The sequence below is a fragment of the Phyllopteryx taeniolatus genome, chromosome 3 (genome assembly GCF_024500385.1).
Source record: "Phyllopteryx taeniolatus isolate TA_2022b chromosome 3, UOR_Ptae_1.2, whole genome shotgun sequence".
Taxonomy (NCBI): domain Eukaryota; kingdom Metazoa; phylum Chordata; class Actinopteri; order Syngnathiformes; family Syngnathidae; genus Phyllopteryx; species Phyllopteryx taeniolatus.
Genome location: NC_084504.1, coordinates 27289438 through 27314484, shown reverse-complemented (window position 1 = coordinate 27314484; position 25047 = coordinate 27289438). Strand labels below are relative to the sequence as shown.

General features: G+C 45.5%; 1 protein-coding gene across 5 annotated transcripts in view; it reads right to left on the bottom strand.

Annotated features, from left to right (window-relative positions):
• setbp1 (SET binding protein 1) overlaps positions 1-25047 on the bottom strand; it is a 50069-nt gene that overhangs the window by 5670 nt on the left and 19352 nt on the right. For all 5 annotated transcript variants that reach the window (XM_061768093.1, XM_061768094.1, XM_061768090.1 and 2 more), the window contains 4 exons: positions 5542-5963; positions 3146-5119; positions 2863-3067; positions 1684-2737 (listed from right to left, as the gene is read on the bottom strand). In XM_061768093.1, coding sequence (XP_061624077.1) covers positions 1684-2737; positions 2863-3067; positions 3146-5119; positions 5542-5963 — 3655 coding nt within the window. The remainder of the gene's footprint in view (positions 1-1683; positions 2738-2862; positions 3068-3145; positions 5120-5541; positions 5964-25047) is intronic.

Genomic DNA, 25047 nt, shown 5'->3' with positions numbered 1-25047 from the left:
GTTTAATGTGAGGTACTATGCTTGCATATGGCTGCATACATGCGTGCGTGCGTGCGTGCGTGCGTGCGTTCATGTACGGACGCGCACACGCGCCTGTATTTTAATTGGACTAAAGCTGCGAAGTGAAGCAGTAAGTCATGCTAGACGAGGGGCAGAGGGAATAGGAAAAGGAGAGGGTAATGGGGGAACAAGGGGGAGGGGAGACCTGGAAAAAAAAGAGGGAAGTGAAGGGGGAGGAAGAAGTCTGCATATGGATGTGTGGATTCCAAACCATGTAAAAGGAGCGTAAAGGGGAGGATAAGAAGACATTCAACTGGAAGGGGCGCATGCACAAGGAGATGTGCTGGTTCGGGGGGGGACTAGCGTAGTCCCCCGCATGAGTCATGCGTACTGGATACCCTGGGGGTGGTGGTGGTCGGGGGATGTATTTGAACTGAGCCCTCGCCTTCTCCTCCCCGCCGCTGGACTAGGCCCCAGTCATTAAACCCCTGGCTGCCAGCCAGCTCTTTTAACACAGGCAAGGGCTTTTTACGGCGTGTCTGTAGAAAATAAATCACACTGTGTGAATAATATATCTCTGGCAAAGGCATTGGCAGGAGTGGAGGAAGGGAGGGGGAAGGAGAGATTGGTGAATTATAGTTGTCTCCATCCATGCATTACGTTCTCTCGATCCCAAGCCAGATGTGCTCAAAAGCAGCAGGATTCGGGCTGTGCAAAACAAATGCGTATTAGTTCGGTCGTGCTAATTCTGGACTAAACGGCCTCTTGAAATGCCTTAAAAGTCAGGCCATATTTGTACATTTTAGCCTTGCATATTCATTTCAAATTAGGCAAGAAATTATTGTTCTATGAATTTGCTGCCCCAGCAGGGAATCAAAGTGTTCTAACCACTGAGGAGCACAACAAATATATCATATTGGCAAACATGCTCCTCAATGACTAAATCGAAGAGGTTCAGAACATGAACCAACTGGTTTGGTGTTGCCCAAAAGACTAAAACTAGTCCAATCTCACCAACAGAAAATAAATCCACCAATGTCATCATCCCTCATGTCACTCAGTTGCAGACTGATTCATAGAAGAGCCATTAACTGGAGTACAATTAAACCCCAAATAAATCATACCCTGTCTAAACATTAAGTGAGTTTGCATTTGTTGAATGAGTGAATGATGTTGTGCGAGGAAAATCCCACGGACGTTGTAAGTTATTGATATACTCACTAGGTTTTAAAAAAATATATATTCCTGACCATTTTGAGGCAATGCAATCTTATGCACTATTTTAATGGATCTTGGTAACTTCTAGCATTCGAATCAACTAACAACTAAAATTGTATGGAAAAAAAGTTTCTTTATATTTTTGTCAAAATAGAAAAACAAAACTCTCTCTCTCTCTCTCTAATATTAGATTTAAAAAAAACAAAAACATTTTTGAACTCTTACAACATGGTGTGACTTTGTTGTGTCATTTCCAGCTAAATCCCCCCGAACAAATAACAATTCTCTTTTCACTCAGAATTTGGCCAGTATACGAGTAAATTTGGCACATTGGCACACGAAAGCAAGCGTTGGAAGCTGACTACACATTTGGCTGTGAAGTATGAAGTGATAAAGCGCACAGCGTGTCGTGTAATGTAAGTGCTCAAGTTGCCATTATCTTAATGCACGGTAAGTGGTTCTTACCAGAGAGAGGGGGACTGGAGCGCTCGTTCATTTGGACCGGCTCCTGCCTGGCGCTTTGCAGTGACATCAGGCCTGGATCTCCAAACACGGTCGGCCTCATCTTCCTGCTCCTCGACCCGCACTCATTCTCCCGTGACCCCAAGAAGAGGAAGGAAGCTGATTCCTGTTGCTGTGATCGGTTACTGTAGCTGCTCGTGAAGCTGTTCGTCGGCTGTCCAGTCTGACGCAAGCGGAAGCGGCCGTCGGAAAGAGTGGGTGAGGACAGCTTTTCCGCCTCGAACATCCCTAAAGTGGATCCCAGGCTTGAGCCTCTGCCGTTGGGCCTCTTCTCCTGATGCTTTGAAGGGCCTTGACTGGATATGTCGCTAAGCGTGTTGCGATGTGAATTGGCCTTGGCTCCACTGAAGAGACCGCCCAACTCTTGCCGGTCTCGTGGAGAAAGTAGGGGTTCATCTTTGTGCTTATGTTTGTGCTTGTGCTTTCTCTTATGGAGGCGAACACCTCCGAGACCACCTGCACCACTACTGCCGATGGATCCTAATCCCTCCCCTCTTGCAGACGGCCCCTGAAGTGGGCCACTGCTGCTGCGATGCTTGACCCCTGGCTGGAGCTTTGAGTGTCCAGTGGAGTGAAAGGCCTTGGGCGGGGGGACAGCAGGTCTCATAAAGGGTGATGGGGGAACATGACCAAGGGAGTGGTGAGGCAGGTAGAACGGAGGCGCTGGGGGAAAATAGCCTAGGCTTAGATGGGGTGTGTAAGGCAGAGCATACGGTGCTGCATAGTAATTCCCCCCCGCCAGTGGATAGCCATATCCTTGAACGAAAGGTATTTTCGAAGTGATCGGCTCACTGGCTTTGGCCGGACGACCCCGTCTCCTCTTGGCCTTCAGATCAGCACTCCTTCGGATATACGGACCGGAGTCGCAAGGGTAGGTGTCGTAGGTGACCGGGTAATAATGATGGAAGTTGAGGCGGAAAATAGAGGGATAGGGATTCTGAGGGTAACGGGTATATCTTCTGTGAGACACTCGTAGCTGCTGGAGCTTGGACACAACCTAGAAGCGGGGAGTTGGACAGGATTAGGAAAATTCGGTACATATTTGACTGCATTTGAAATTGATCGTTATGACTCACTGAAATTGTAAAAGTAATGCAAAAAAGAATGAAACACGTGGCCAACCTCCTCGAGTTCAGAAAGAAAGTGAAGATGATCCCGGCTCTGAAGACACTTCCTCTTACGTCGATTATGTTTTTGCTTCTTCTCCTGCTGAGAAAGGAAGTTGTCCACAGTAGCCTGTCGTTCACTTCGAGCTCTGTTGCCTCTGGCGGATGCTTCCAGAGCAGCAGCCTCCGCAGCCTCGAATCCGCACAGATCAAAAGAATACCTGCAACAATACAACACATTTACTAACATCACAACTTTGAGTTCGATATCTACGTATGTATAGAAAAAAGCATTGCACCTGCGCCGAGACGCAGGGCCTTTCTCGGTTTGATCCGAAGTGCTGTTGTTGTCGGTCCCGATCCCGCTGTCGCTGGGAATCGTCTCCTCGCTGTGGGACTCACTGATGGGAGACAAGGTGACCTCCTTCACTGATGCGCCTTCTGAAAGCTGGGAGGGGGAATTAGCTAGAAGACGTGGAGGTGACAGTTTCCATCCCCCAGAGAGGAATCCTCTAGCTAGAGGTTTGGGAGGCAGGGCTGAGATGGGTTGCAGACTAGGCATAGTGGCATCAGAGTGGCTGACTCTCATTTGTGGAGCACTGGAGTTGGGAGAAGAAGTGGTGGCGGTCATGACAGAGCTCTCGTAGAGACTGGACGTAGAGATAGTCACGGAGGGCTTGTCCTTTACACTTTTGGGAAGGTTAGCGCCTTGCGTTTCAGCTCGGGGTTTACGGCCTCTCTTTTTACCAATGTAGATAGTTCCTCTCTTGCTGACATTTATCTGTTTTCCCAGCCGAGCCTCAATGGTGGATGCCATGGCATTCATAGCGGAGGTAACAGGTGCGGAAGGAGACTTCATAGTGCTGTTCTTACTCGAGGTGGACAGGATTTCATTCAGGATGCTTTGCATCCTCCCGAGCTTTACCTTATTTACTGGCTTTGAATTGCTTCTGCCACGTTTGACTTTCAGACCATTGGAATTGGAATTGGAACTGGTATTTGTTGACACCATTTGGACTAATGTTGTATTCATTGTTGCGTTTAGTGGATTAGCCTTCCTCCTGCGGTTTAGCCCGGCAGAGGTTTCTTGCGCTAGGGGGCTCGGTGGTGAGGTGGATGTCCCCTCATGGATGGTTTCTACAGTGAGAAGGGGCTGTTTCTTGGGGCGTCCTCGTTTTCTTTTGACGGGCATGTGGACGGTCAGGCTGTCTGTGTTTGTATAGAGTGGACTTGAAGGAGTTATAGGGAAGGCTGACGGTGGATCAACTACCATTGATGGACTACTGCAGATATCTCTCTGGGGGGAGGTGATGCTGGTGTGACTTTTTGCTTTCAGGTATGACCATCTGTCCTTAGCCTTACTTGATCTGGAGCTGACTGTAGAGATGGCGCCGTGGCTCGGACTCGGACTCAGGGTTGCCCTCGGTCTGGGGCTGGGGCTAAAGTTCGGCCTGGCTTTAGGGCTTAGGCTAGGACTGATACTTCCCTTGGGGCTGGGGCTGGGGCTGGGGCTGGGGCCGGGGCTGGGGTTTGGAATAGGGAGTCTGGGACTTGTGGAGAAGTTTGGTTTGCTGATGTTTAGGGCAAGATCTCTGTGTTTATGTGCATCGATGCTGTTCTTGGGACGGCCCACTGGGTTCTTTTTCATTCTGTTCATGCTAAAGGTTGATTCTGGATCAGTGCAACTCCTGACTGATTCATCTTTTTCTGCCCTGTCTACCCTCTCTACCTTCTCTCTTTTGTCACTTTTATCCGATCTTTCACTTTTCTCTGACTTCTCTCCACTGATATCACTCTGACTTGTGAGCCTGGAATCATTTTTGTGACTCTCCATCTTATGAGCTACTTTGGGATCTGCAGGCTTATGCTGGTACTTCTCTGTTGTGTTCGAGTCCTGTCGTTGGAGGGATTGTTCCACGACAGAAAAGGATTCATGCAAAGAAGGCTTTCTCCGCCTTTTTCTTCCTTTTCCTTCCTCTGTCAGCATGGGCATCCCTCTGTCCTCTTCTTCCCCTTTCCTTCCGGTAATTATTCGCTCTCTTTCATCCTTCCTTCTTCCCTCTCTTTCTTCTTGAAATTGCTCAGTCGTCTCTTGTCTGTACCGCTGCCTGTCCTCTGAATTTGATGGGCTTCCTATTTCTATTTCAGGCTGTCTTCCCCACAGCGTGTCAGCACTGTGAGGATTAGAGAGTATCTTCTGGGATTCCTTCCTGCCATACTTTCTCTTGATGTTCCCAAAAAGCTGCTCATTAACTTCCTGCAAACCTTTCCCCCTGAATAAAGAACACAGAACAATACAGATGAGGCAAATGTATCGTAGAAATATCGTTTCATTTATCACAAAAACGCTCTCATGAATCGGATTGTAGCAGCAAATGGGATTACCATGACATCAACCACAGTCATGCAAACAAAATGACATTGCATTTACCACGCTCTCATTATGTGAAGACTGTGAGGCAAACATTTAGAGTAAAGCTAGAATGGGTCCACTTGGTTTTATCACGCTTAGTAGAGCTCAATCCAAATATAAATAAGTCGAATGTGGGGCTCTTACGGAACCCACGCCAAGAATATAGCACATAAAAAGGCAATAATGTGTAAATGATGCCTAATCAAATCATCCTAATCAGATTGGTCTGCTGCTTACTAACATTCTCGAGCGTGTGATGAGATCCGCTATAGAGGCAAATACCTGCTCAGAGAGGTAAGGTTGAGAATACTGGCATCTGTAACAACTGGCAACTGAAGGTCTGGTGTCAAAGATCTCTGAGGTGAGTGGCTTTGAGTCACAGTTGGTGGCAAAGCTGCATTAGAATCCGTTCGACCATTTGCACTCCTGCTGGCTCCCACTAATTCTACAGCCGGCTCGGAATCTGTCGGATTGGCTGGAGAAACCGACGGTGCTCTGAACGCGATCCAGTCTGGGCTGACTTGGTGCTGCTGAACGTGTTGGAATTGTTGCGTGGGGGTGTGCTGCATTGGTTGTACAGGGGAGGGAGCGGCTGCAGGAAGAAGAGTGTTGCGAAGCTGGTGTTTGGGTGGAGAGGGATCCCCCAATAGTTGCAACAGGCCTCCTTCTCTCTGCTCGGGCATTCTGAACTGCCGCTCGTATGTCTGTGGAAGACACAACAGAAACAATGAGTGGGGTTTTTGCTGCATTCATCACGATAACGCCACGAAGCGGAGAGGAGACGGGAAAAGAAAGGATATGATAACGATAAGGGATGAGATTTGACAACAAAAATGTCCTGTCTTCATAAGACTAGGCTTCACAGAAAGATAAGGACTTCCAGTTCACATATTGTACATATATGTTGTCAGCATATATTGTGTCATTGACTCGTGCTCTGAGAATCTTGTTGTTTTTTCACTGCAGGGCTGAACTGAGGCTTTTAATACAGCTCGTCTGTATGAGCAGACCAAACAAAAGGCTTGTTTACAGAGCAATTACATTCCTGTGGCAAGGATGTTGCATGCTGCGCGAGCTGGGGGAGAAAGGTTGCTCAAGTCTGACAGCGTTTTACACAGTGTGTAAAACACAGTTGTGGAACTCAGCTGTGTCCTTGACTGCCCTTTCACTTGAACTACGCACAGCCGTAGCACCTAGTGTTATTTGATTCTCATCATTCCTGTCCTGTTTTCATCGCTGTTGGTTGAACGTTCCTTAATCAAGAAAGATAGGACATTCGTGTCATTGTGCATTTGTGTGTGTGTTTGAAACCACGTTTTCGTCATTGTGCTAATGTGCTCTACATACCAAACTTCATGGAAGGAGAAACCATGCATTTTCGTTCATGATTTGATGGCGACTTTATTCTAGAGCTCTTACTTTTGAGCTGATACAACCCTAACTTTGAAATTTATTTTTGACCCTGAAAATGACCTCACTTAAGATTCTGTTGTCAGCCAGTGCCACACGATGGTAATAATAATTGAAGTAAAAAGACAAATTTACAACGTTAAAGATAGATATCCATTTTTGGGCGTCACCAAAATGACCTTGATTGTTTTCTTAATAACATTTGAGTTTCCTATCGACAGATGAGTATCTCTATTTCCGGGTATTTACATCGGTTACACTGCTTAAGATGGTTTGTAATGAAACACCACATTTGTGTTTTTGTGTTGGGTGGGTCATTATCTTGCCGCACCATGAAGGATCTCACAATCAGTTTGGCATCTTTCTTAAACTTGGCAGACAAAATGTTTCTGTAGACTTCGGAGTTCATTTTGCTGCTTAACATAACGTCTTAAATCTTTTCTTTTTAGGAAAGTAACAAATCAAGTCTTTTCCGGGTCACAGTGTGTGTGTTTAGTTAACTTTTATGGGGTTTCCGTCCAAATACGTCTTGACATGAAACCAGTCCGTGGTGCCAAAAAACTCGGGGGCCGCTCTACTGTGCTAAAACAAATATCCGCGACGTCATCGATTAATCGACTTCAATTCAACTTCCATCCCATTATAGTTAACTACAAACAAATATTTAGTCGTTAGTCGTTCAACCCCTAGCGCTGTTACAACCCCAAGTTACAGTTGAGTGTTTTTATGAGAGCTGAAACGGTACGAAAATGTCACTTCATGGTTATTATGACGAAAAGGATCACTCATCGGTATTATCACAATATTACTAAAACAAACAAATCACTTACAGTCTGGACACAAGGGCTTGAAAGTCTCCTGCCCTGGAGGCAATCGCTGAGCGTTCAAGTCACTAAAACACCATAAATGATGCTCGATTTCTTACGGGGTGCTTTTTGGGAAAACAAAAATAGTCCCGCAAAGGGTTGGAAAATGAACGCTTTCCTCTCTCTCTGCACGCTCCACAGGTGTCAAACTGGTGGCCCACATCATTTTATGTGGCCCGCGAAAGCTTGTGAAAATACCAAAATTGGTGCCTTTACTTGTATAATGAGATATTGCAAGCATTTTATGTTACAATCACCTTTTTGGAATAAATGATTTGAAAACTAGGTATCCATCAATTTGTTGTGTATATGTCATTATATGAGACAATATTTCCTATGGGTTCACAGTCATAACGGCCCTGCGAGGGAAGCCAAAATTACAATTACAAAAATGAGTTTGACACCCCTGCCTTAAAGGGTCGCATGGCAAGGCAGTCGTAACAATAATTCCAATTTCAAACAGTAAAACTAAGCGTTTGAAATTCTATCACAGTTTAAACCATGACCCGTTTTATCTCATCATCTTATCTGGAGTCTTAATGTTAACACTTTCACTGCCACTGACGGCTTTAGAAGTCAAATATGCGTGTTAACTGGGCACGCTGGCAGTGATTGAGAGTAGTGAACTTGTTTACTGTACAAGCCCACATTGCTTTTCATGATGGCGAAAGTTGACCCTGTAGCAGGTTATTTCCAATGCGAAAAATGTTTGGAAAGCAGAACAAATCAGAGGCCGACTCGCCTTTTGGAAGAGACGGTGCTCGAGCTTAGAAGTTTCTAGTTTGCTTTCAACCACTTAAAACTGTGAATGAGAAGGCTTGACATGCTGCGTTATACAACAATACACTGCTTAACGTGTCACGGCCGCATAATCAGTGTCTGCTGGAAGATGAGAAATGGAGCAGCGGACGGCCTTTGTGGTTTAGTCTGTTATTAACAGGCTCAGTATGACGCAACAAAACGCTGCTCCGCCGCGCTGCAGGGAGATGTAACCTAACCACAGCCGAGCCTCTCAGCATGTCCACATTGGCACGCAAGTGCACACGCACGATAGAGGCACACACTGTCAACGCTTTGACCCTTTCCTCTCCTCTATCAGTTACAAACACATCAATGTGCACAGCCAGGGCACCAATTTTAATCAAGACGGTTCAGCATCTTGCCAGATAATTAGCTTCTTGCAGACAGATACGCACAGCCAGCTCGGAATATATAATACAGTCATCACAAAGTACTTACTGGAAGAGAAAGTGCTTATTTTCTATATTTGAGATTGCCAATGTCTGGTTATACCCTCATTTCCCTCTCTCGCAGTCAGGCGGCGACACTTGGGTTGTCCTTGCACGTTTGCTGCAGAGGTTGTTTATTATGGCGCGTTCTCATGAGCAAGAGAAACCTGATTAACACAACACGCAAGCTTGAGAACACACTCACGCAAACACTGAGCAGCATGAATGATGAATAATGCGAGAGTGTTGGCGTGCACATACACACACACTGTGCTTATGCTGCAACCGTATGTATGTGCGCGAGTGTAAACTAACACAGGAGCAGACACTGCCCTCCAAATCCAAATATTGGAACAGTGAGGCCAATTCCTGAATTTTTGCTTTAAACGGAAAACATTTTGGTTTGACATCAAAAGTTAATAGTTCCTTTTTGCTCCTGTCATCATGTGTTAAATCTTCAATGAAGATCAGAAGGAGCGACGCAAGCCCAACCGTGACATTCCCTCCACTGCGTTTTACAGATGAACATGAGCTGATACTTTCAGATTATTTCCATCGCTTTTGATCATTTAAAGATCACTGTTTCACGCACAACAAAAAGTCGACATCATTGCGGTTTGTCGATTGTATGCAATAGCCAATGAAATGCTGAAAGCGGGAAAATGAGCCAATCAGAATCAGGCATCGCTGTGAGGTAGTTACGCGACACATTATTCGAGTACCGCAAAACTTTACGTGACGCGACACACACACACACACACGCACACACACGCACACAACAACAACGTCCCGGAGTTGAACAGAACAATGGAGAATCAAATTATCGCCGCTGTCGGTGAGCACCCGGAACTTTTTCGCCGATACCGGGACCGTACGAAAAAAGAGCAGGCCCGGAGAAATGTGAGCGAGGAAATTGGCGGACCTGGAAAGTACTTGTTTACAGCTCTCATTCGCACTTTACTGTGAGTGCTACTGTATGTAGCAATAGCATTAGCCACACATTATACACACACTCTTTATCAAGAAATATAATCGATGATAGATGGTGAGATTTCGCCTACTGCCAATCAGGGCAAAGCTGTTTTCCATATTCAAATTAAGGTAAAAAGAAGACCAATCAGAGCAAAGCTTATTTACATGTCAAACATGAATGAGAAATCCAGCCATACAAACTAAAATAGCTTGAAAAAGGGCATCCTGGGCATTTGCCACCCAAACCCATTTCTCGCAAACCCGATAAGTGAGGTCTCAAAGACTACCAAAAAGAAATCAATCAATAAATATCCATTCATCCATTTTCTGTAGCGCTTTATCCTCACGAGGGTCGCGGGCTGCTGGAGGCTATCCCAGCTATCTTTGGGCGAGAGGCGGGGTTCACCCTGAACTGGTTGCCAGCCAATCGCAGGGCACAACCATGAGCACGCCCATTCACAACTACGGGCAATTTAGAGTCTTCAATCAACCGAGCACGCATGTTTTTGGGATGTGGGAGGAAACCCACACGGGAGGCACGGGAGAACATGCAAACTCCACACAGGCGGGGCAAGGATTTGAACCCCGGTCCTCAGAACTGTGAGGCAGATGTGCTAACCAGTCGTCCATGGTGCCGCCGCTTTATTGATATTCACATTATTTATATAATCAATTATAATAGATCTAGGTTTTTCTTTATATTTTGTACACAATGAATAAGTCATATTACACAGAATACTCTTATCTTTCACACTTAGTTGATGTTTTTTTTGCAAACCCCCCCTCTTTTCCATCCATGGATTTGTAACTCAGTTTCTCCACAACTCGGTGACGCTTTGCCTCGGATTAGTGCAATTTACGAAGCGATCGGGGTCGAACCTTGGCCGTCTAAAAGCACGACAACGCGTCGGCGCCCGCCTTCTTGCGTATACACGCCACCTTACCCTCTCAGCGAGCGTCGTCGTGATTACTTCGTCCTAATAACTGTGTGAGGGTCGCTTCCCTCGCAGACCACGCTCACACTCATTCTGCTACATTGCACCCTGGCCAGGTTGGAGCCAATTATTAACGAAAGACTATGGGCTATTATGGGCTATGGTACTCACAGGGTGACACTATATATATATATATATATAATAGGTGTGGCATAGGACCTTTCATCTTTGTTTCATCATTCCATATATATTTTGGGGGAGATCATTTATTTATTTATTTTTTAAAAAGCCTCTGTTCTTCTGTTCAAGTCTTCTGCAAAGATTGGATTTTGATACTTTCCCTCTTGCTCTCTGGAGGTTGCTCGCGATGACACTAATAGCTATTTTTGGACTTCTTCACAATGTTTCTGTCATCAACTGCTGCTTTTTCCCGTGATCTCCCAATTTGACATCTGTTACTTAGGACGACAGAGGTTTCTTTATTCTTCAGGACATTCCAAACGGTTGTATTGGCTTTGGGCAACGTTTATCCAGTGGCTCTAATTGATTTTCCATCCTGTCTTTCACACGCTTGATTTTCACCAAGACAGCTTCATGTTATTTACACATCTACATTCAACTTGTATAGCTGTAGTTTTCACATGTCGTCTCATTCATCTTTTGATGTCGAACCCAAATGTGTTAAGTCCACAGCAACAATAAAAGAAATCGCCTGAGTGTTTGAACACTTCTGGACAAGAGTGTAGATGAACTATTAGATGACAAGCAACTGATACACAGCCACTTTCTCATTTTACTTACTGCTGCAGGTTAATGTAGGCCAAGGGGACAGTAAGATGGCCTCGTTCAGAAAGATACTAGCACGCACACACACAAACATGCTCCAAAAATGTATTCCCCACGAACCGCAAAGTGGCCACAGACAACACGCATAGATCTTGTTCTTACCGGGGAGAGGAGAGAGAAATACAAGAAGAAGTAAAGAACCACCCACTTTCCATTTGAGGTTGATATATTGGCACCAGTTCAGTGTTTTGTTCGTAGCTTCCTCGCCTCTACACCTTCCTCTTCGCCACAAAAGATTCCATGATTTAGTTCAAGGGCAACCACACTCTCATAGGCACAAAAATAATTCAATAATCTAATCTAAAATGATGAAATAAATTGAAATGTCAGACAAATGTGTCACGTTATTGTATTGCAGGCCAAGTTGCAATGTCACAGTGTTGATTTGTTCAGAAGGTTCCGCAGATCTAATGCAGCGTAACTTCTGCTGAACGACAGTGACCCCCCCCCATGTATTCATGGTTTGGAATTCAGATATTCACATATTTTGGGCGGTTTGTCGAGTCTGTTCTCTGTTATTGCTGTTTTTGTGCTCAGACAAAAGCAATACAATTTGATTTTGATGCCATCTGGTGACAGCTCGGTGTCAACGAACTATGTTGAAGTGAGTTCAGGAGTTTCATTTGGACAAAAATAGCGCTTGTGCTGCGATCTTGTGGCACTTTGGTGTCAAGGAACTATGTTGAAGTTTGATTTAGATTTGCATTGCTGCCATTTCGTGACATCTACAAGCAGTCATGAATCTTTTTGGCGGTGGGCGTCAATTACTCGTGGATTTTTCGCTATTCGCGGCGGCAGGGCTCGCTTGCGAAGAGCGGGGGCCCACTGTAGTTATGTGATGTTACTTTGCACAGCTGACTCCATTCTTCCATGTTCAGATGATGTTTCAGAAAAATGGGCCAAATTTCAAATAACTTACTTGCACCCTCCTCACCTACACTATAGGGGGCACACAAGCTGAAGGAAAAAATAAATGGGAAAAACATTTTGCGCATAACGGCTTTTTTTCTGGGTGGTTAGTTTTCCACTTCCAAACAGAAACACTGGAAACTGTGCACACTACACCGCATTGAATGGATCAATCAGAGCGAGAAACTAACAACAATGGAGGCCAACAAGGGTCCCTGTATTTACGTCTTGGCATGTGGCTGCTGCCTATGGGAAACTGATTGTGTTTTTTTGTTTTGTTTTTTTAAAGGGTACTAAGGGAACAAGAACATTTTGCAGTGGAGCAACGTGAACACTGTGGAGTATAATGCAGCAATCAGCACGAAGGCACAGCTACTGGTTAAGCTAATGTTGCTATGTGTGTGTGTATTTTCTTAAATGCCATAATAACAGCGATGGCAAATTTGCTCTAGCAATCAGCAGCTAACAGTGGTTTTACATCACTTCAGTGAACAAGGTGCTGGTTAGAAACAGTAACCTGTAGTACCTGTCTTTGAAGATGGAAAAGTCTCCTAGAGCAAGTAGAGCGGCGTCAAGCCGAGAAGGCATCTATTTATATAATGCTTGCGTAGGATCTTTGTGCTTTTTGTTCCTTTGAATCCCTTCACCTCCTTTTATCTTCTAAGGTCCTAAATCATTGTCATTGGCTTATTGTGTTTAAGCCTCGGCAGAGGTCTGCGCTCTCTGCATGCTCTTTTTTGGGAAATGTGCCTTGTGAGGTAAGTGCAATCCCACCGGCCTGCAGCAGGGGGCAGCGGTTTCAACATCAGCACAGCAAAAGAGCTTTTCAACCACTTCCACACTGCTCATTCTCTGCCAGGTTGACCTAATATGTATTTACTACACTGCTAAGACCAAACCTAAAACAAGCCTATTTGATGTGATCTTGCATTACACGGCACTCTCCCTTGAGGCTTTAAGCCCTGTGTTGAGGGGTCAAGGGTCATACTCCTCCGCTAGGTCAACAACCTTTTCCCTCACGTCTTCCTCTGGGTCAGCTCTGCAATAACACACATTGCTCTCGCAAAGGCTCTTTACCACCCAAAAGGCAGATATGGAAGTGTGCAAATTCCCTCCCACTGCTGATGTAACCATCAGAGCGCAGTGGAGGAGGTCACGGATAATAAGTGACTAAGAGCTGCAATCACCCAAGTGAGAGGCGATGAGTCGCTCGAGTCAGCATACGGTCTCTTGACAAATGAGTGAAGGGAACACAGCAGGTAAACAGAACGACCAATGTTCAAAATAAAGGGGCTCCACTCCCCTCTCCTCCATTTTTGCTTTCCTGCAGCTATGCTCTCCCGCGGCCTCTTGTTTTCCACTCGCAAGTGGAACTTTTCCCTCACACGGAGCAACCCTGGCCGCACTAGTGCATACTGGGAAAGAACACCCTCGTGCACGGACGGGCACACCCAAATCTCACGACTAGGCACAGCCACACACACACACACACACACACACAAACACGCTGCCCTTCAAATAGTTTTTCACAGCCCTTTATTTGGCAGCATGCCCAGTGGTTAGAGTGTTTCATTTTTCCCTGTGTATGGAACTGGGCAGCTGTCCAGACAGACACACAAAGAGGAGGAGAGAGGGAGAGAGAGAAGGGGGGCACAGAAAAAGAGAGAGGGGTAGAATAGGGGAGGTGTGCGTGGGGGGTGGTGGGGGTGAGTGGAAGAATGAGAGTCGCGGCAAGGGAGGGAGGAAGAGGACCAGCAGAAAAACAAGGAGTGTGAGGTTGCCTGAACATTTGCGACTTGTTCCCTCTGACACCTTATCATGATATTATTCAACCCCCCCCCCCCCCCCCACGATATACACACAAAACACGTACTGTAGTTGTCTCCCATTGCCCCAGTCGCCCCCATCTCCTTCGTCTCATCCTTTCTTCTCTGACCCACTCTTCCCCTTTCTGGACCTGACCACTCTTCCCCTGTGGGAACTACCACCACTCCTCTTCTACCCCCCCAACACAGCCCCCACCTCTCTCAAGCTCCATTCAGAGTGCCGTTTCCCTGTGATCTGTGTTTCTGACAGCTCCACACACACACACACACACACACGCACGCACGCACATCCCCTCTGCAAACAAACCATGAATTCTAACACAGCTTTGTATCTGCAGCACTTAAAAACTGCCTAAAAGAGGGGGAGGGAAGGAGGGGTGCATGAAAAGTGACAGATAGATAGATAGATAGATAGATAGATAGATAGATAGATAGATAGATAGATAGATAGATAGATAGATAGATAGATAGATAGATAGATAGATAGCTGTAGCGCCATGTTGATTTTGTGGTCACTCTCATAGAATCCCCCCTCACTCTCAACCACTCCTCCCCTTCCTCATCCCTGTTTCCCGTTCTCTCGTTCTTCCCACCAGTTCTCCCGGGAATAAAGACTTCCATTCATGCGCCTGAGGAGACCCACAGCAGGGGAGAGAAAAGAGGGAGGAGAAGGAAAAGAGGGCTTTTTGAGGGGGGGAGGGATTGCTGGTGTCAAGGTGGGACACTGTGGATCACTGGGATCAGGGCGCAGTGCCATAAAATGCTGTGTATGCGCGTGCACGTGTGCTTGCGAGACAAAGCTTCACTATCTCCGATCTGGTGACATGTGCGCCAGCCAAAGCATCTTCTGGGAAAGTTGGCTGGGAAAACTTCCAACGCTGCTATGTCCACCCGGCAGCAATCAAAACGTGTTTCCTGCATATATATATATATATATATATATATATATATATATATTTTTTTTAATATAAATATGGTATCACACACTCCCACCTTTTCTTTTGTGCTTATTCCAACATTGAGTCCCGAGTAAATGTGTCCCTTCGCTCGCTGCAAAGCAGAAGCCGGATTGAATGCACAGCAGTGGGTCTGCAATAAAAGGTTCCCTCCCACATTTACAGCAGTAATACTGCACACTGAAGTGCTCCTAAAGATAGAAACAAAACACCCGAGTCTTCTTGTCACCCCGGAAGAAAAGCCTGTGATTGGCCGAACTGAAGCATGCCATTAGGGCCCAATCGGAGGTTGTCTCGTGCGCATTTACATGCTACACAAAGTACACATCTGATCCCTGCTATTAGCGTTAATGGTGTGCGTGCGCTGTGCATGTGTGATTTGTGAATAGCACAACAATAGATAGCGATTTACTTGTTTCGGAGTCAATGCTGACATTCAGTATGGAGAATTATTCACGCACTATCCCAAAGGATAAGTGGACACGCACAAGCGCTACCGTCTACGTTGAAGCAGAAATCAATGCGCGTGTTTGGGGAAGTGAACTCAAAGAATTTCACACTCACGAACACGACGGTACACCCAATCAAACGACTTTCGTACAAACGGAAACAATTAACAGCCAATGAGCTGCCCTAAATCCTAAGGGATGACTTCCTGTGTGGAATGATGGGTAATTCAAGACAGAAGCTGTGGCGAGATTAAATACTTCCTCTCTGACAAGCAGGGGTCTCCAAGGCGAAGCCGACCTGACTGATTACTTATTCACATGCGATGCATCACTGTCTTGTTAGAATGCTTCTTTCTGAGCATGCCATTTGAAAATAACTTCAACTATCATTTTAAACTTAGATGCTATGTTGCCAGCGTATCATTTGAACTGCAGAAGATGCAATTTGTGAGTGCTTTTTTTTGGTTGTTGCTATTTTCTATAAACATGTATTGAGTAGCTATGAGATTAGGTCCGCACAAACCTATAACGTTAAAAATCTCTATAATCGCTATCGTTAAGCGCATGCCAAAGCAACAGGTGGCTGTATGACCACGAACATTAATGTCATTGTAGTAAATCCGAAGCCTGACGAGATCAATTGGCCAATCTGAGAGAGCAGGTTTCAACTTGGCCAAACTGTTAATAAAAGTGGAAAAAAATGTGAGGTGGTTGTGTGTGAGTGATATATTTCTTTGAAATCACTTTAATTTGCACCAAACTCGGTGGCGGTGGGCACTTTCGGAACACGAGCGCACAAATATCCATCAATTGGGAAGATTCGAACATGCCAAAAATCCCTCTCGCCACCTGAATTCAAGGTAAGGTTTTAAGGCCCTATGAAATTTGGAATATAAGCTGTCAGATGTCCAAATGACGAACAACTCAATAATGATGTATTTGTTTCAGGACTGAGCAGTGCCATGGAAAGAAAAGACAATTTGTTCATATGAATTTTTATTCTGGCTGAAAAGTTTGTTTTCAGTGAGCTAAGACGTTTTACAAGATTCTTGTTTTTCTTCTTCTTCTTTTTCAAGTAGCCGCGTGAATGTGGAGCTGACATGGCCCGAGCAACACTGGCTGAGCTCGACATGTGCTGTGCTAAATAAAGAAGAGCTATAATTGATTATGTCAAGGATAATTCCTCCCTGAAAAGTCCTTAGATGATCCCCGGCTTGTCAGTAGGAATGGCGGCGGCTTAGAGCGCCGATGTAATGACATCCTCTGTGACGGGGCGAATGGGCAAAGTGAGACACAATAGTCTTAACCAATCACGCTGCCTGCCTCCCCTCAGGCCCCCCTCACACAAACAATAAACCGCTTTGTGTGGGGCTGCACTCCACTTGCTTCTCCCCACACACACGGAGCGAGATCACAGCATCATCTAGCACATTTTCACTCCCATCGCAAGCAACATCTGTGCATTTAAACACATTTAAATGTGCACACAAATGTGCTAACAACGTGGCCCTGTGTGAAGTGTGTGTGTGTGTGCGTGCGTGCGTGTGTGCGTGCCTTTCCCTCCAGGGCCGGGCACATGACTGCAGCTGCCCCCTCGTTCCCTCCTTTAAAAACGGCTCCCCTCCTTGTTGTAGGTGAGAGGTCACATGGAGTGACATTCCTCTCAGTCTGAGAGCAAGCGAGGATTGCAAAAAAAAGAGCGAGAGCGAGATGACGAGGGCAAAAACACAAGGGGCCAAAAAACCCAATAGAGCAAAGCAGGTAAAAGATGAGGAGCGCAGGGGATTTGGGAACGTGTGTGTGTTTTGAAATGGACCACCAAACTGAAGACTCTAGTGGCTCTTTCCTGCCTCATAGAAACAGCTGTTTGTTTAGTCTGAGCACCCTCAAGGGACGAACATGCAGACAGAAGGACAGACAGACACAATTAGAATCATTTATTCATGTCCAAATTCATCCTGAGGAGACAACTAGCATAAATAAACATTGGACTACAGAGGGATTACTTTACAAAGTCTTGTCGTAAAGCAGCCGGAAACGGGGAGGACTGACTCACGCAAATGCCCATTCTATTTGTTCGCTCATATACTGTCAGATACCTAGTGCTTCGATGGTTTTGTTTAGCAAGAAACCTGCTGAATGGATTTCCACAAAACTTGTAGGTACGCTTCAAGATATTTGTTGATAATGTGCAAATACTGAGAACTATGTACTAGTATTCAGTTGTGGCCATATTCTTTTCACCTTTTCAGTTTTCCTGATTATTTGGATGTGGCTAAAACGATGCCGAGTGACGCACTTTGGAGTCTAGCATGAGTCGGCACTCCGACACGATATAAGAACTTGAGCGCCTTCATGCACACAAAAACGCACGTGCCTTCATTCACATCAGCAGTTGCCCAGCCTCCGCGCTGAGATAAAAAAAAAAGCTTCTTCGCTTCAGATGACCGCTTTAGAGTGCCTCGTTGTCGCTGTGAGTGCACGCACATCTTGCAGAAAAAGGCCAAAGAGGAAGTGGTGGGGTTGTGTGGGTGGGGGGACTTTATAGCCAACGTGTGGACTGGGGCTTCTGGTTGGCGTGGTCGCTTTAGAGTGCCTCGTTGTTGGCCGTGAGTGCACGCGCATCATGGGAAGAAGGTGGAAGAATGAGGATTTTTTTGAAAGTCTTTTGAAGCCTCATTTATTATTATTATTTTTTTAATGATTCAAATTAGACAGGGTTGGTAACAATACTTCTCTGTAGTGTGTCAAAGTTAGTTTCACTTTACAGGGACTTTAATTGAAAAATATTATTGGCAGTTTGAAGACTCTCTGTGGGACCATTTATATGGATATTTTTACATAAAAATGGATTAAAACTGTGATTACAGCTGCTTGTTTACAGGAAGACATCCTTTTGGAGAGCAAAAATACAACTAATCTATTTGGGCTGCACAATTATGGCCAAAATAATAATCGCAATTATTTTGATCAATATTGTGATCATGATTATTAATCACGATTATTCATCATGTTAGGGATGACTTTTTTCTTTCTACTGCACTACTTTTTAACAAATAATATGTAACAGTGATCAGTTCAAAATGAATCTTTAAATATGAATAAATGATAATAATAAAAAAAAATAATGAATCCCAAAAAAATGACTTTAGCACGGGCTAACTGATTAAATGTGCTATCACAAAGTGCGATAACATTAGGCTGCAAGAACCGACATTTCATTTGAAAATCCCCGTCGTCAACATCGTGAATTGTCAAGGACGGTACGTCGCCGTTGTTCTGCTTGATGCATGGTCACAAACTGCAAAGAACTCGAAAGTTGTGCTTTCCTTCTCTCTTTAAGTCAAGGCAGCCGCAATTAGCAACGATTGCAATTAGTGTCTTAGCGTGACATGCTCCAACTTCAAAATAAAAAACTGCATATATTACTGCATTGGACATCAATCAGTTATTTTGAAGTTGGCACCAGAACGCAGTGCCGCAACTTAATCAAGCCTTAACCACGCGCTCGCCCCCTGGTGGCTGGCTGACTAAGTTGCGGGCACTATTGCAAATGAAGCACTTTCAAGCATTTTAAATGCACAAACGAATCGCCGACGATCAGCCTCATTTAATCTTGGCAGCCAAAATCGTTATTACCATGAATATTCAATTAATTGTGCAGCCCTACTATCTATCATCAGAGTTGATATAACCACTTACAACTACATGCAGACCTTTAGAGGGAAAGGAACCATATTTGGCAACTTGAACTTACGTGAATTGGGCTTTTGATTTAGCATCATCTAATGTATTGACCACAGATGGACTGTATATATATATATATATATATATATTATATTGTTACCAAGATTGGTTTAGACGACACATTGCCACTGTCCTCTCATGGTTTAACATTTACCCCCCCACACACACACACACCTTGTGACAGGCACGTCCCAGGCAGCTGATGGGGCCATCAGATTTCACTGACAAACACACTTGTGTTTCAAGTGAGACATAGTGAAAGTCAATACTGCACCTGACTCTCCATCAACCCTAACCCACACCAGTCTAAATCCTTAATGGACCGTCTCTCCAAACCACTAAATACACTCGGACACTGTATGCAAAGGCGCAAACACACACACACACACGCGCACGCGCGCAGGGCGGTTGCGTAATACTACCGTTAGAAAAACATGACGCTTTAACCAAGCAACATTGTTGACATTACATTGTTGAAACTTTCCATTTTTATTTCAAAATATCAGAGGTTGTTGTCATTTATTTTTGTGTGTTTAGCGAGGACAGTCTTCTTTTTTTTAGTATTAGAATGTACCTTGAGCTAGATAGCATATTAGGGTTTGCCTACATCTGCCTGACGACCCAAAACAACCTGCTGGGACTGGCCACAATGGTGAATGAATGGGGCTTGACCTCTAGGATATATAGAGAAGACCGTTTGTGTGTGTGTCTGATTGAGAAATTAGCTACAGTGCAAACCAAATGGTCGGGGTGCACCCACACACACACAAACACACACACGCACACACACACATGCACACAAAAACGCACGTGCAAAAGCAAATCCAGCCCCGAGGGAAAGAAAGCAAAGGCCAGACTCCAGTTGTCTCAACCCTGACCCACTCACACAAACAAACAATTCAGAGCATACACACACACACACACACACACACACACACACACACACACACAACACAAACACAAATGTGGAATTCAGCCATCACCTCAACTTTTGAATGTCCATCAGGGTCACAGTTCATCTCTCCTTCAGCATTCCTTTGTCTCCCAATATGTGTGTGTGTGCGTGTGTGGGTGTGTGTGCGTGTGCGCACTCACTGGGAGTGACCTTGCAGAGTCAGTCATGTAGACCCACAGCAGCAGAAGCAGCAACACCACAACAGAGCTGATTAGTGTGCAATCTTGCTTAGCTTCATGAAGACTGTGTGTGTGCGCATGTGTGTGTGTTTGTGTGTGTGTGCGGTACGTGTATGTGCATGTATCTGCGTGTGCGTGTCCACTTGGTGGGAGAGACTGGTGAACAGAATGTGTTTTGTCTGGACAGTTCTTCAGGTTTGAGAGTCGGCCAAAAGCCGATCAGAGGTTAGACGTGAAGTGTGTGCGTGCGCGCGTGCGTGCGTGCGCATGTGTGTCCGTGTGTGTGTGTACGTGTGTTTGTCAGTTCGGGTGTCGGTGTGTGTTTCAAGTGTGTACAGGGTGTGTATGGGGGTCAGGCACAGATGGACAGCTGGTGTTTCAGCAGTGCTAAATCACTTACCCCTCCCCATCTTGTGTGCACACGCACGCACGCACACACACACACACACACGTACGCACACATGATACATACATCCCATCCCCCTTCAACCATAGGGAAACGCCCCTTAAAACATTCCCAGCTCTTGCTTTCTCAAAGAGTCCAAACTGACGACACAATAAAAAAAGGCTGGCCATTTTCCCCATGATGACACCAGACACCAAAAATGTGAGCGTTTGGTCAGGCCGTAGGTGATCTTTTCATGAGCATAAACATTCATAAATCGCTCAAGAGTTGCTGCTCTCTGCGAGCAAAACGATTCACATGAAAGCACAAAATTGACACACACACACACACACACACACAAGGCTATTTTATGAGCTCATCAAGTCCCTCAGGTCACCAACCGCCATCTCAGCCAGGAATAAAGAGCTGACATCAAAAGGCTAACTATTTTACACACACACACACACACACACACACTAGCCACAGCCACTGTGTGCAGCATTCATTTCCTCCTGAATGCACTTGACTAACACATAATAATCCTAAACACTGCCAGGAGACCACCAAGCCGCAACACACACACACACACACAGCCAGGGGGACCACCTAGCAGAGGGGGCTGTCAAGACAAGATAAGTGTATGTCTATCATCACATACACTATGGGTACACACGCGCGCACACACACAAGTGTACATCAACAACAATAATAATAACAACACACTGACTGGGCAGCACTCCTGGAAAAAAAAACCTGCGGCTTATCTCTCTCCCCAGATAGTGAAATGGATTAAGAGCCAGATTTGGTGCGTCCTGAGAACTGGACAGATAAGCAGGAAAACACTCACTCGAACTGCAATCTGGCCTCAACATGATGTGTGCGCGAGGCGTGCGTTCGTCTGTGCGTGCGCGCTCGAGCGACGGATGTGTGCGCGCGTGTGTCTAGAAGACTGATGCGGTGGTTGACCCAGGACCCAATCCGTTAGAACGCACGCATTCATCTTGAAAACACACACAGCATGCCCAGACAAAGAGCTGAGTGTGAGAGGACGTCCAGCATGTGTGTGATGTCAGCTGGAGACAGAGAAGGGAAGAGCATCATATCCCATTTATGCGTGTGTGTGGGTTTGTCCCCTGACACGAGGCGTCTGCACATCGTTATAAATGTCTCCGGTGAAATATCATGCACTTCCTAAGACGGCGGCCTCTCTTTACGGAAGGCCAGATTTGCTTTCCGATACTTCCTAAAGCTACCTTTAGGCCTTGCAGTTGTCTGCTGCCGAATGGATCTGTTTGCAAACACTAACGAACATTTATGAAAGCTGCCTTTTAATTCATTACTTTCCACAGGACACTGTCAAAGGGCTTTGCCGGACACATTTGTTTTCTTTACTGTTTGTTTTATTTCAAAACATATGCAATTTTGGGAAGCTTTAATAGGCTACAGCACAGTCAAAAATCGGGTGTCCAGGATCAAAGGTGAAGAACAAGAGCCTAGCGCTGAAGATGGTCTGCTGCTCACACAAAACAGGCTCTTGATCTTCACTTTGATCCTGGACACCCGCTTGTTGACTGTGCTGTAGCCTACTGCAGCGTCCCCATACATATTTGGAAAAATAGCAATTATTAGTAGGTTCAATCAAATTGGGCCCATTACTTTTTGACTCTTCCTTGTAATTTGCGTACACTTGACGCAAAAAAAAAAATATATCGTTGGAGGCTTGGCTTTTTCTTTTTTTTTTTTTTGAGAAGCATTTTTTGGGTTGACTGTTTTGTTAACTTTAAATTGAAGTGTGATCAGCATCATCCTTTCCAAAACGTTAAGGTCACCTGTTGCTTTGGCATGGGAGGCTGCAAATAGATTTTTTTGAAACACCAAAGGCTTCAAAACGATTCATGAAACGTTGCTTTTTAAAAAAAATACTTACGCACATTTGGACATAAAGAGATGCCGAGAGGGCCTGTCAGCATTCTTGACAGTTCAAAATATTTCTTTTTTTTTCTGTCACTCTGCCACTCTCCATGTGTATCCTCCTACCTCTCCCTTTCCCTGTCTATTGGAGTCAAAGCTCTATATTAATGTGCATCTATTATATCTCGCCTCTCCCCCTCTTGTATTCACCGCGCTACCACATGCACATGCACACTCCCTGTGAGAGGGGCCCCTTAACCAGACTCTCCATATGCCTGACCCCCTCCTCCTCTTTCCAAAGCCCCCTTCTTCTCTCTCCATCCCTTGCTCACACTCTGGCTTCTGCTCTGTTGTTGCTGCCCCATGTTGCCATCTGCTACAAGACAACAGTGAGTGAGAGGGGGAAGAAGAGGAAAGGGAGAACGGTGGAAAAAGAGGAGACACCAAGGGAGATAAAGTGGAGAAAGAAGGGACAGAGAGAGAGAGAGAGCGGGAGAATCAACGTGGACACGATACAATAGAAGGCAGAGAGGGTGTCCATCTGCTCCCCCTCCTCACAACCCCCCCCCCCCCCCCGGCCCCCCATCCCTCCTGACACACAGCCACACACACCACAAAGAGAGTATTTAACCTCAACACACACACATGGAAGATGGAAGCGTGTGTATGAGGGTGGGGGGTGGGATTGGGGTTCTCTCCTTAACCCGTTCCTCTCCAATGAGCCTGCCTGTAATATACCCTTGGGCTGGCAGGTGATGAGTGGATGGAGGGAAAGCATGTGTGAGGAGCAGGGGGAGGTGGCATGGGGGGGCGGGGGGGGGGGGGGGGGGGTGTCAGGATGTAGGGACAGAGTGCGAGGGATGAAGTCTTGAAACTGATCTGAATCAACACCATCACATCCTACAAGCCCCTCCCATCCCTTAATCTCAAACCTCAATTGGGACCAGCTTGAAGCCCGTCTCCCCCGCGCGCCTCGCCCACCCCGACACCCTGTCACTATGACAACCTCTGTCAATCATACAGTAGCAGTCCAAGTGGGGGCCGGCGGTGCCAGATTAGGCTTGGCAGCCCAGACGTCTGGGTGCAGGGTTCACGTCCCTCAACTTACTCATTGATACAAAAATTGAAACAAACACTAAAGTGAATTTTAAGTCTGGCTCTAACGGCATCAGACATTGTGTAGACCCTCATAACCCACTGAAGATCTCTTTGGAGTAACAATAATCATCGGCATTGTGAAGAGACGACACCGGAATCCACTGAACAGAACAAAAAAGCCCTCATTGTCGTTGTATGGCGCAGACGCAACAAAATTGCGCTGCAAATCTAAGTTTATTGTGTCAAGAATAATCATTTTAAAAAAAATACAATCGAAAAATAAATCATAAAATAGTTATTACACAAGACTCAATTACGCTATGCAAATAGCAGAATAATGTTATACCGTATGTACAGGTAGCAGCGATAGCCACATGCATTCTTTCTGGCCTGATACCATTTGTTATAACCGCACCGTCAAGAATAGCATCCTCACCTTATTTTATTGTCAAGGAACCATATTTGGGAACTTGCACTTATAGGGGGAGTTTGAAATTTTCAAACAAAAATCACTTTTTGTCATCTTTTCTAAAACTGTCAGTGTGGCCTGACAGTAGGACATTCGTCAAATGAGCTGTGGGGGAAGATGTCCCTCTCTCGCCCCATTTTGCTCCTCGAACTTTATGTTTAAGAAAACCACCACACCTGAGGAAAATCAACCAATCTCAGACAGAAGGCGTGACTGATGAGTTGTTAATCATTCACGTGCATTCGCAGGTGCACCCACAGCTTTGCGGTGACCTGTTACATTGGGCTTAACATTTGGTGTTATAGTGACACGCCACTGCAAATGAGTCACGCTGCGAACGACAGCTTGTTTACAGTGCACGTTACGTACGGTGCACGTTATTGAGGGGTGTGGCTTTTGTCAGAAATTCAAGGGGGGAGGGATTAGTGAAGTGAGGCTCCATTCAAATCTTGTTTCAAATCAGTTTCAACACTGCACCCGCTCACTTTAAATGGGCCATGTTATGGAAAATGACTACAAATAGTCTCTGGAGCACCTGCCCACCCATCGTGTGTGAGATTAAAGAAGCAAGTAAACCTTTCATCGGTCGCCTGGGGGGGCTGAGGGTTGGGCGGTGGGGGTGGGGTGTCACAGTTGTAGTTCATCC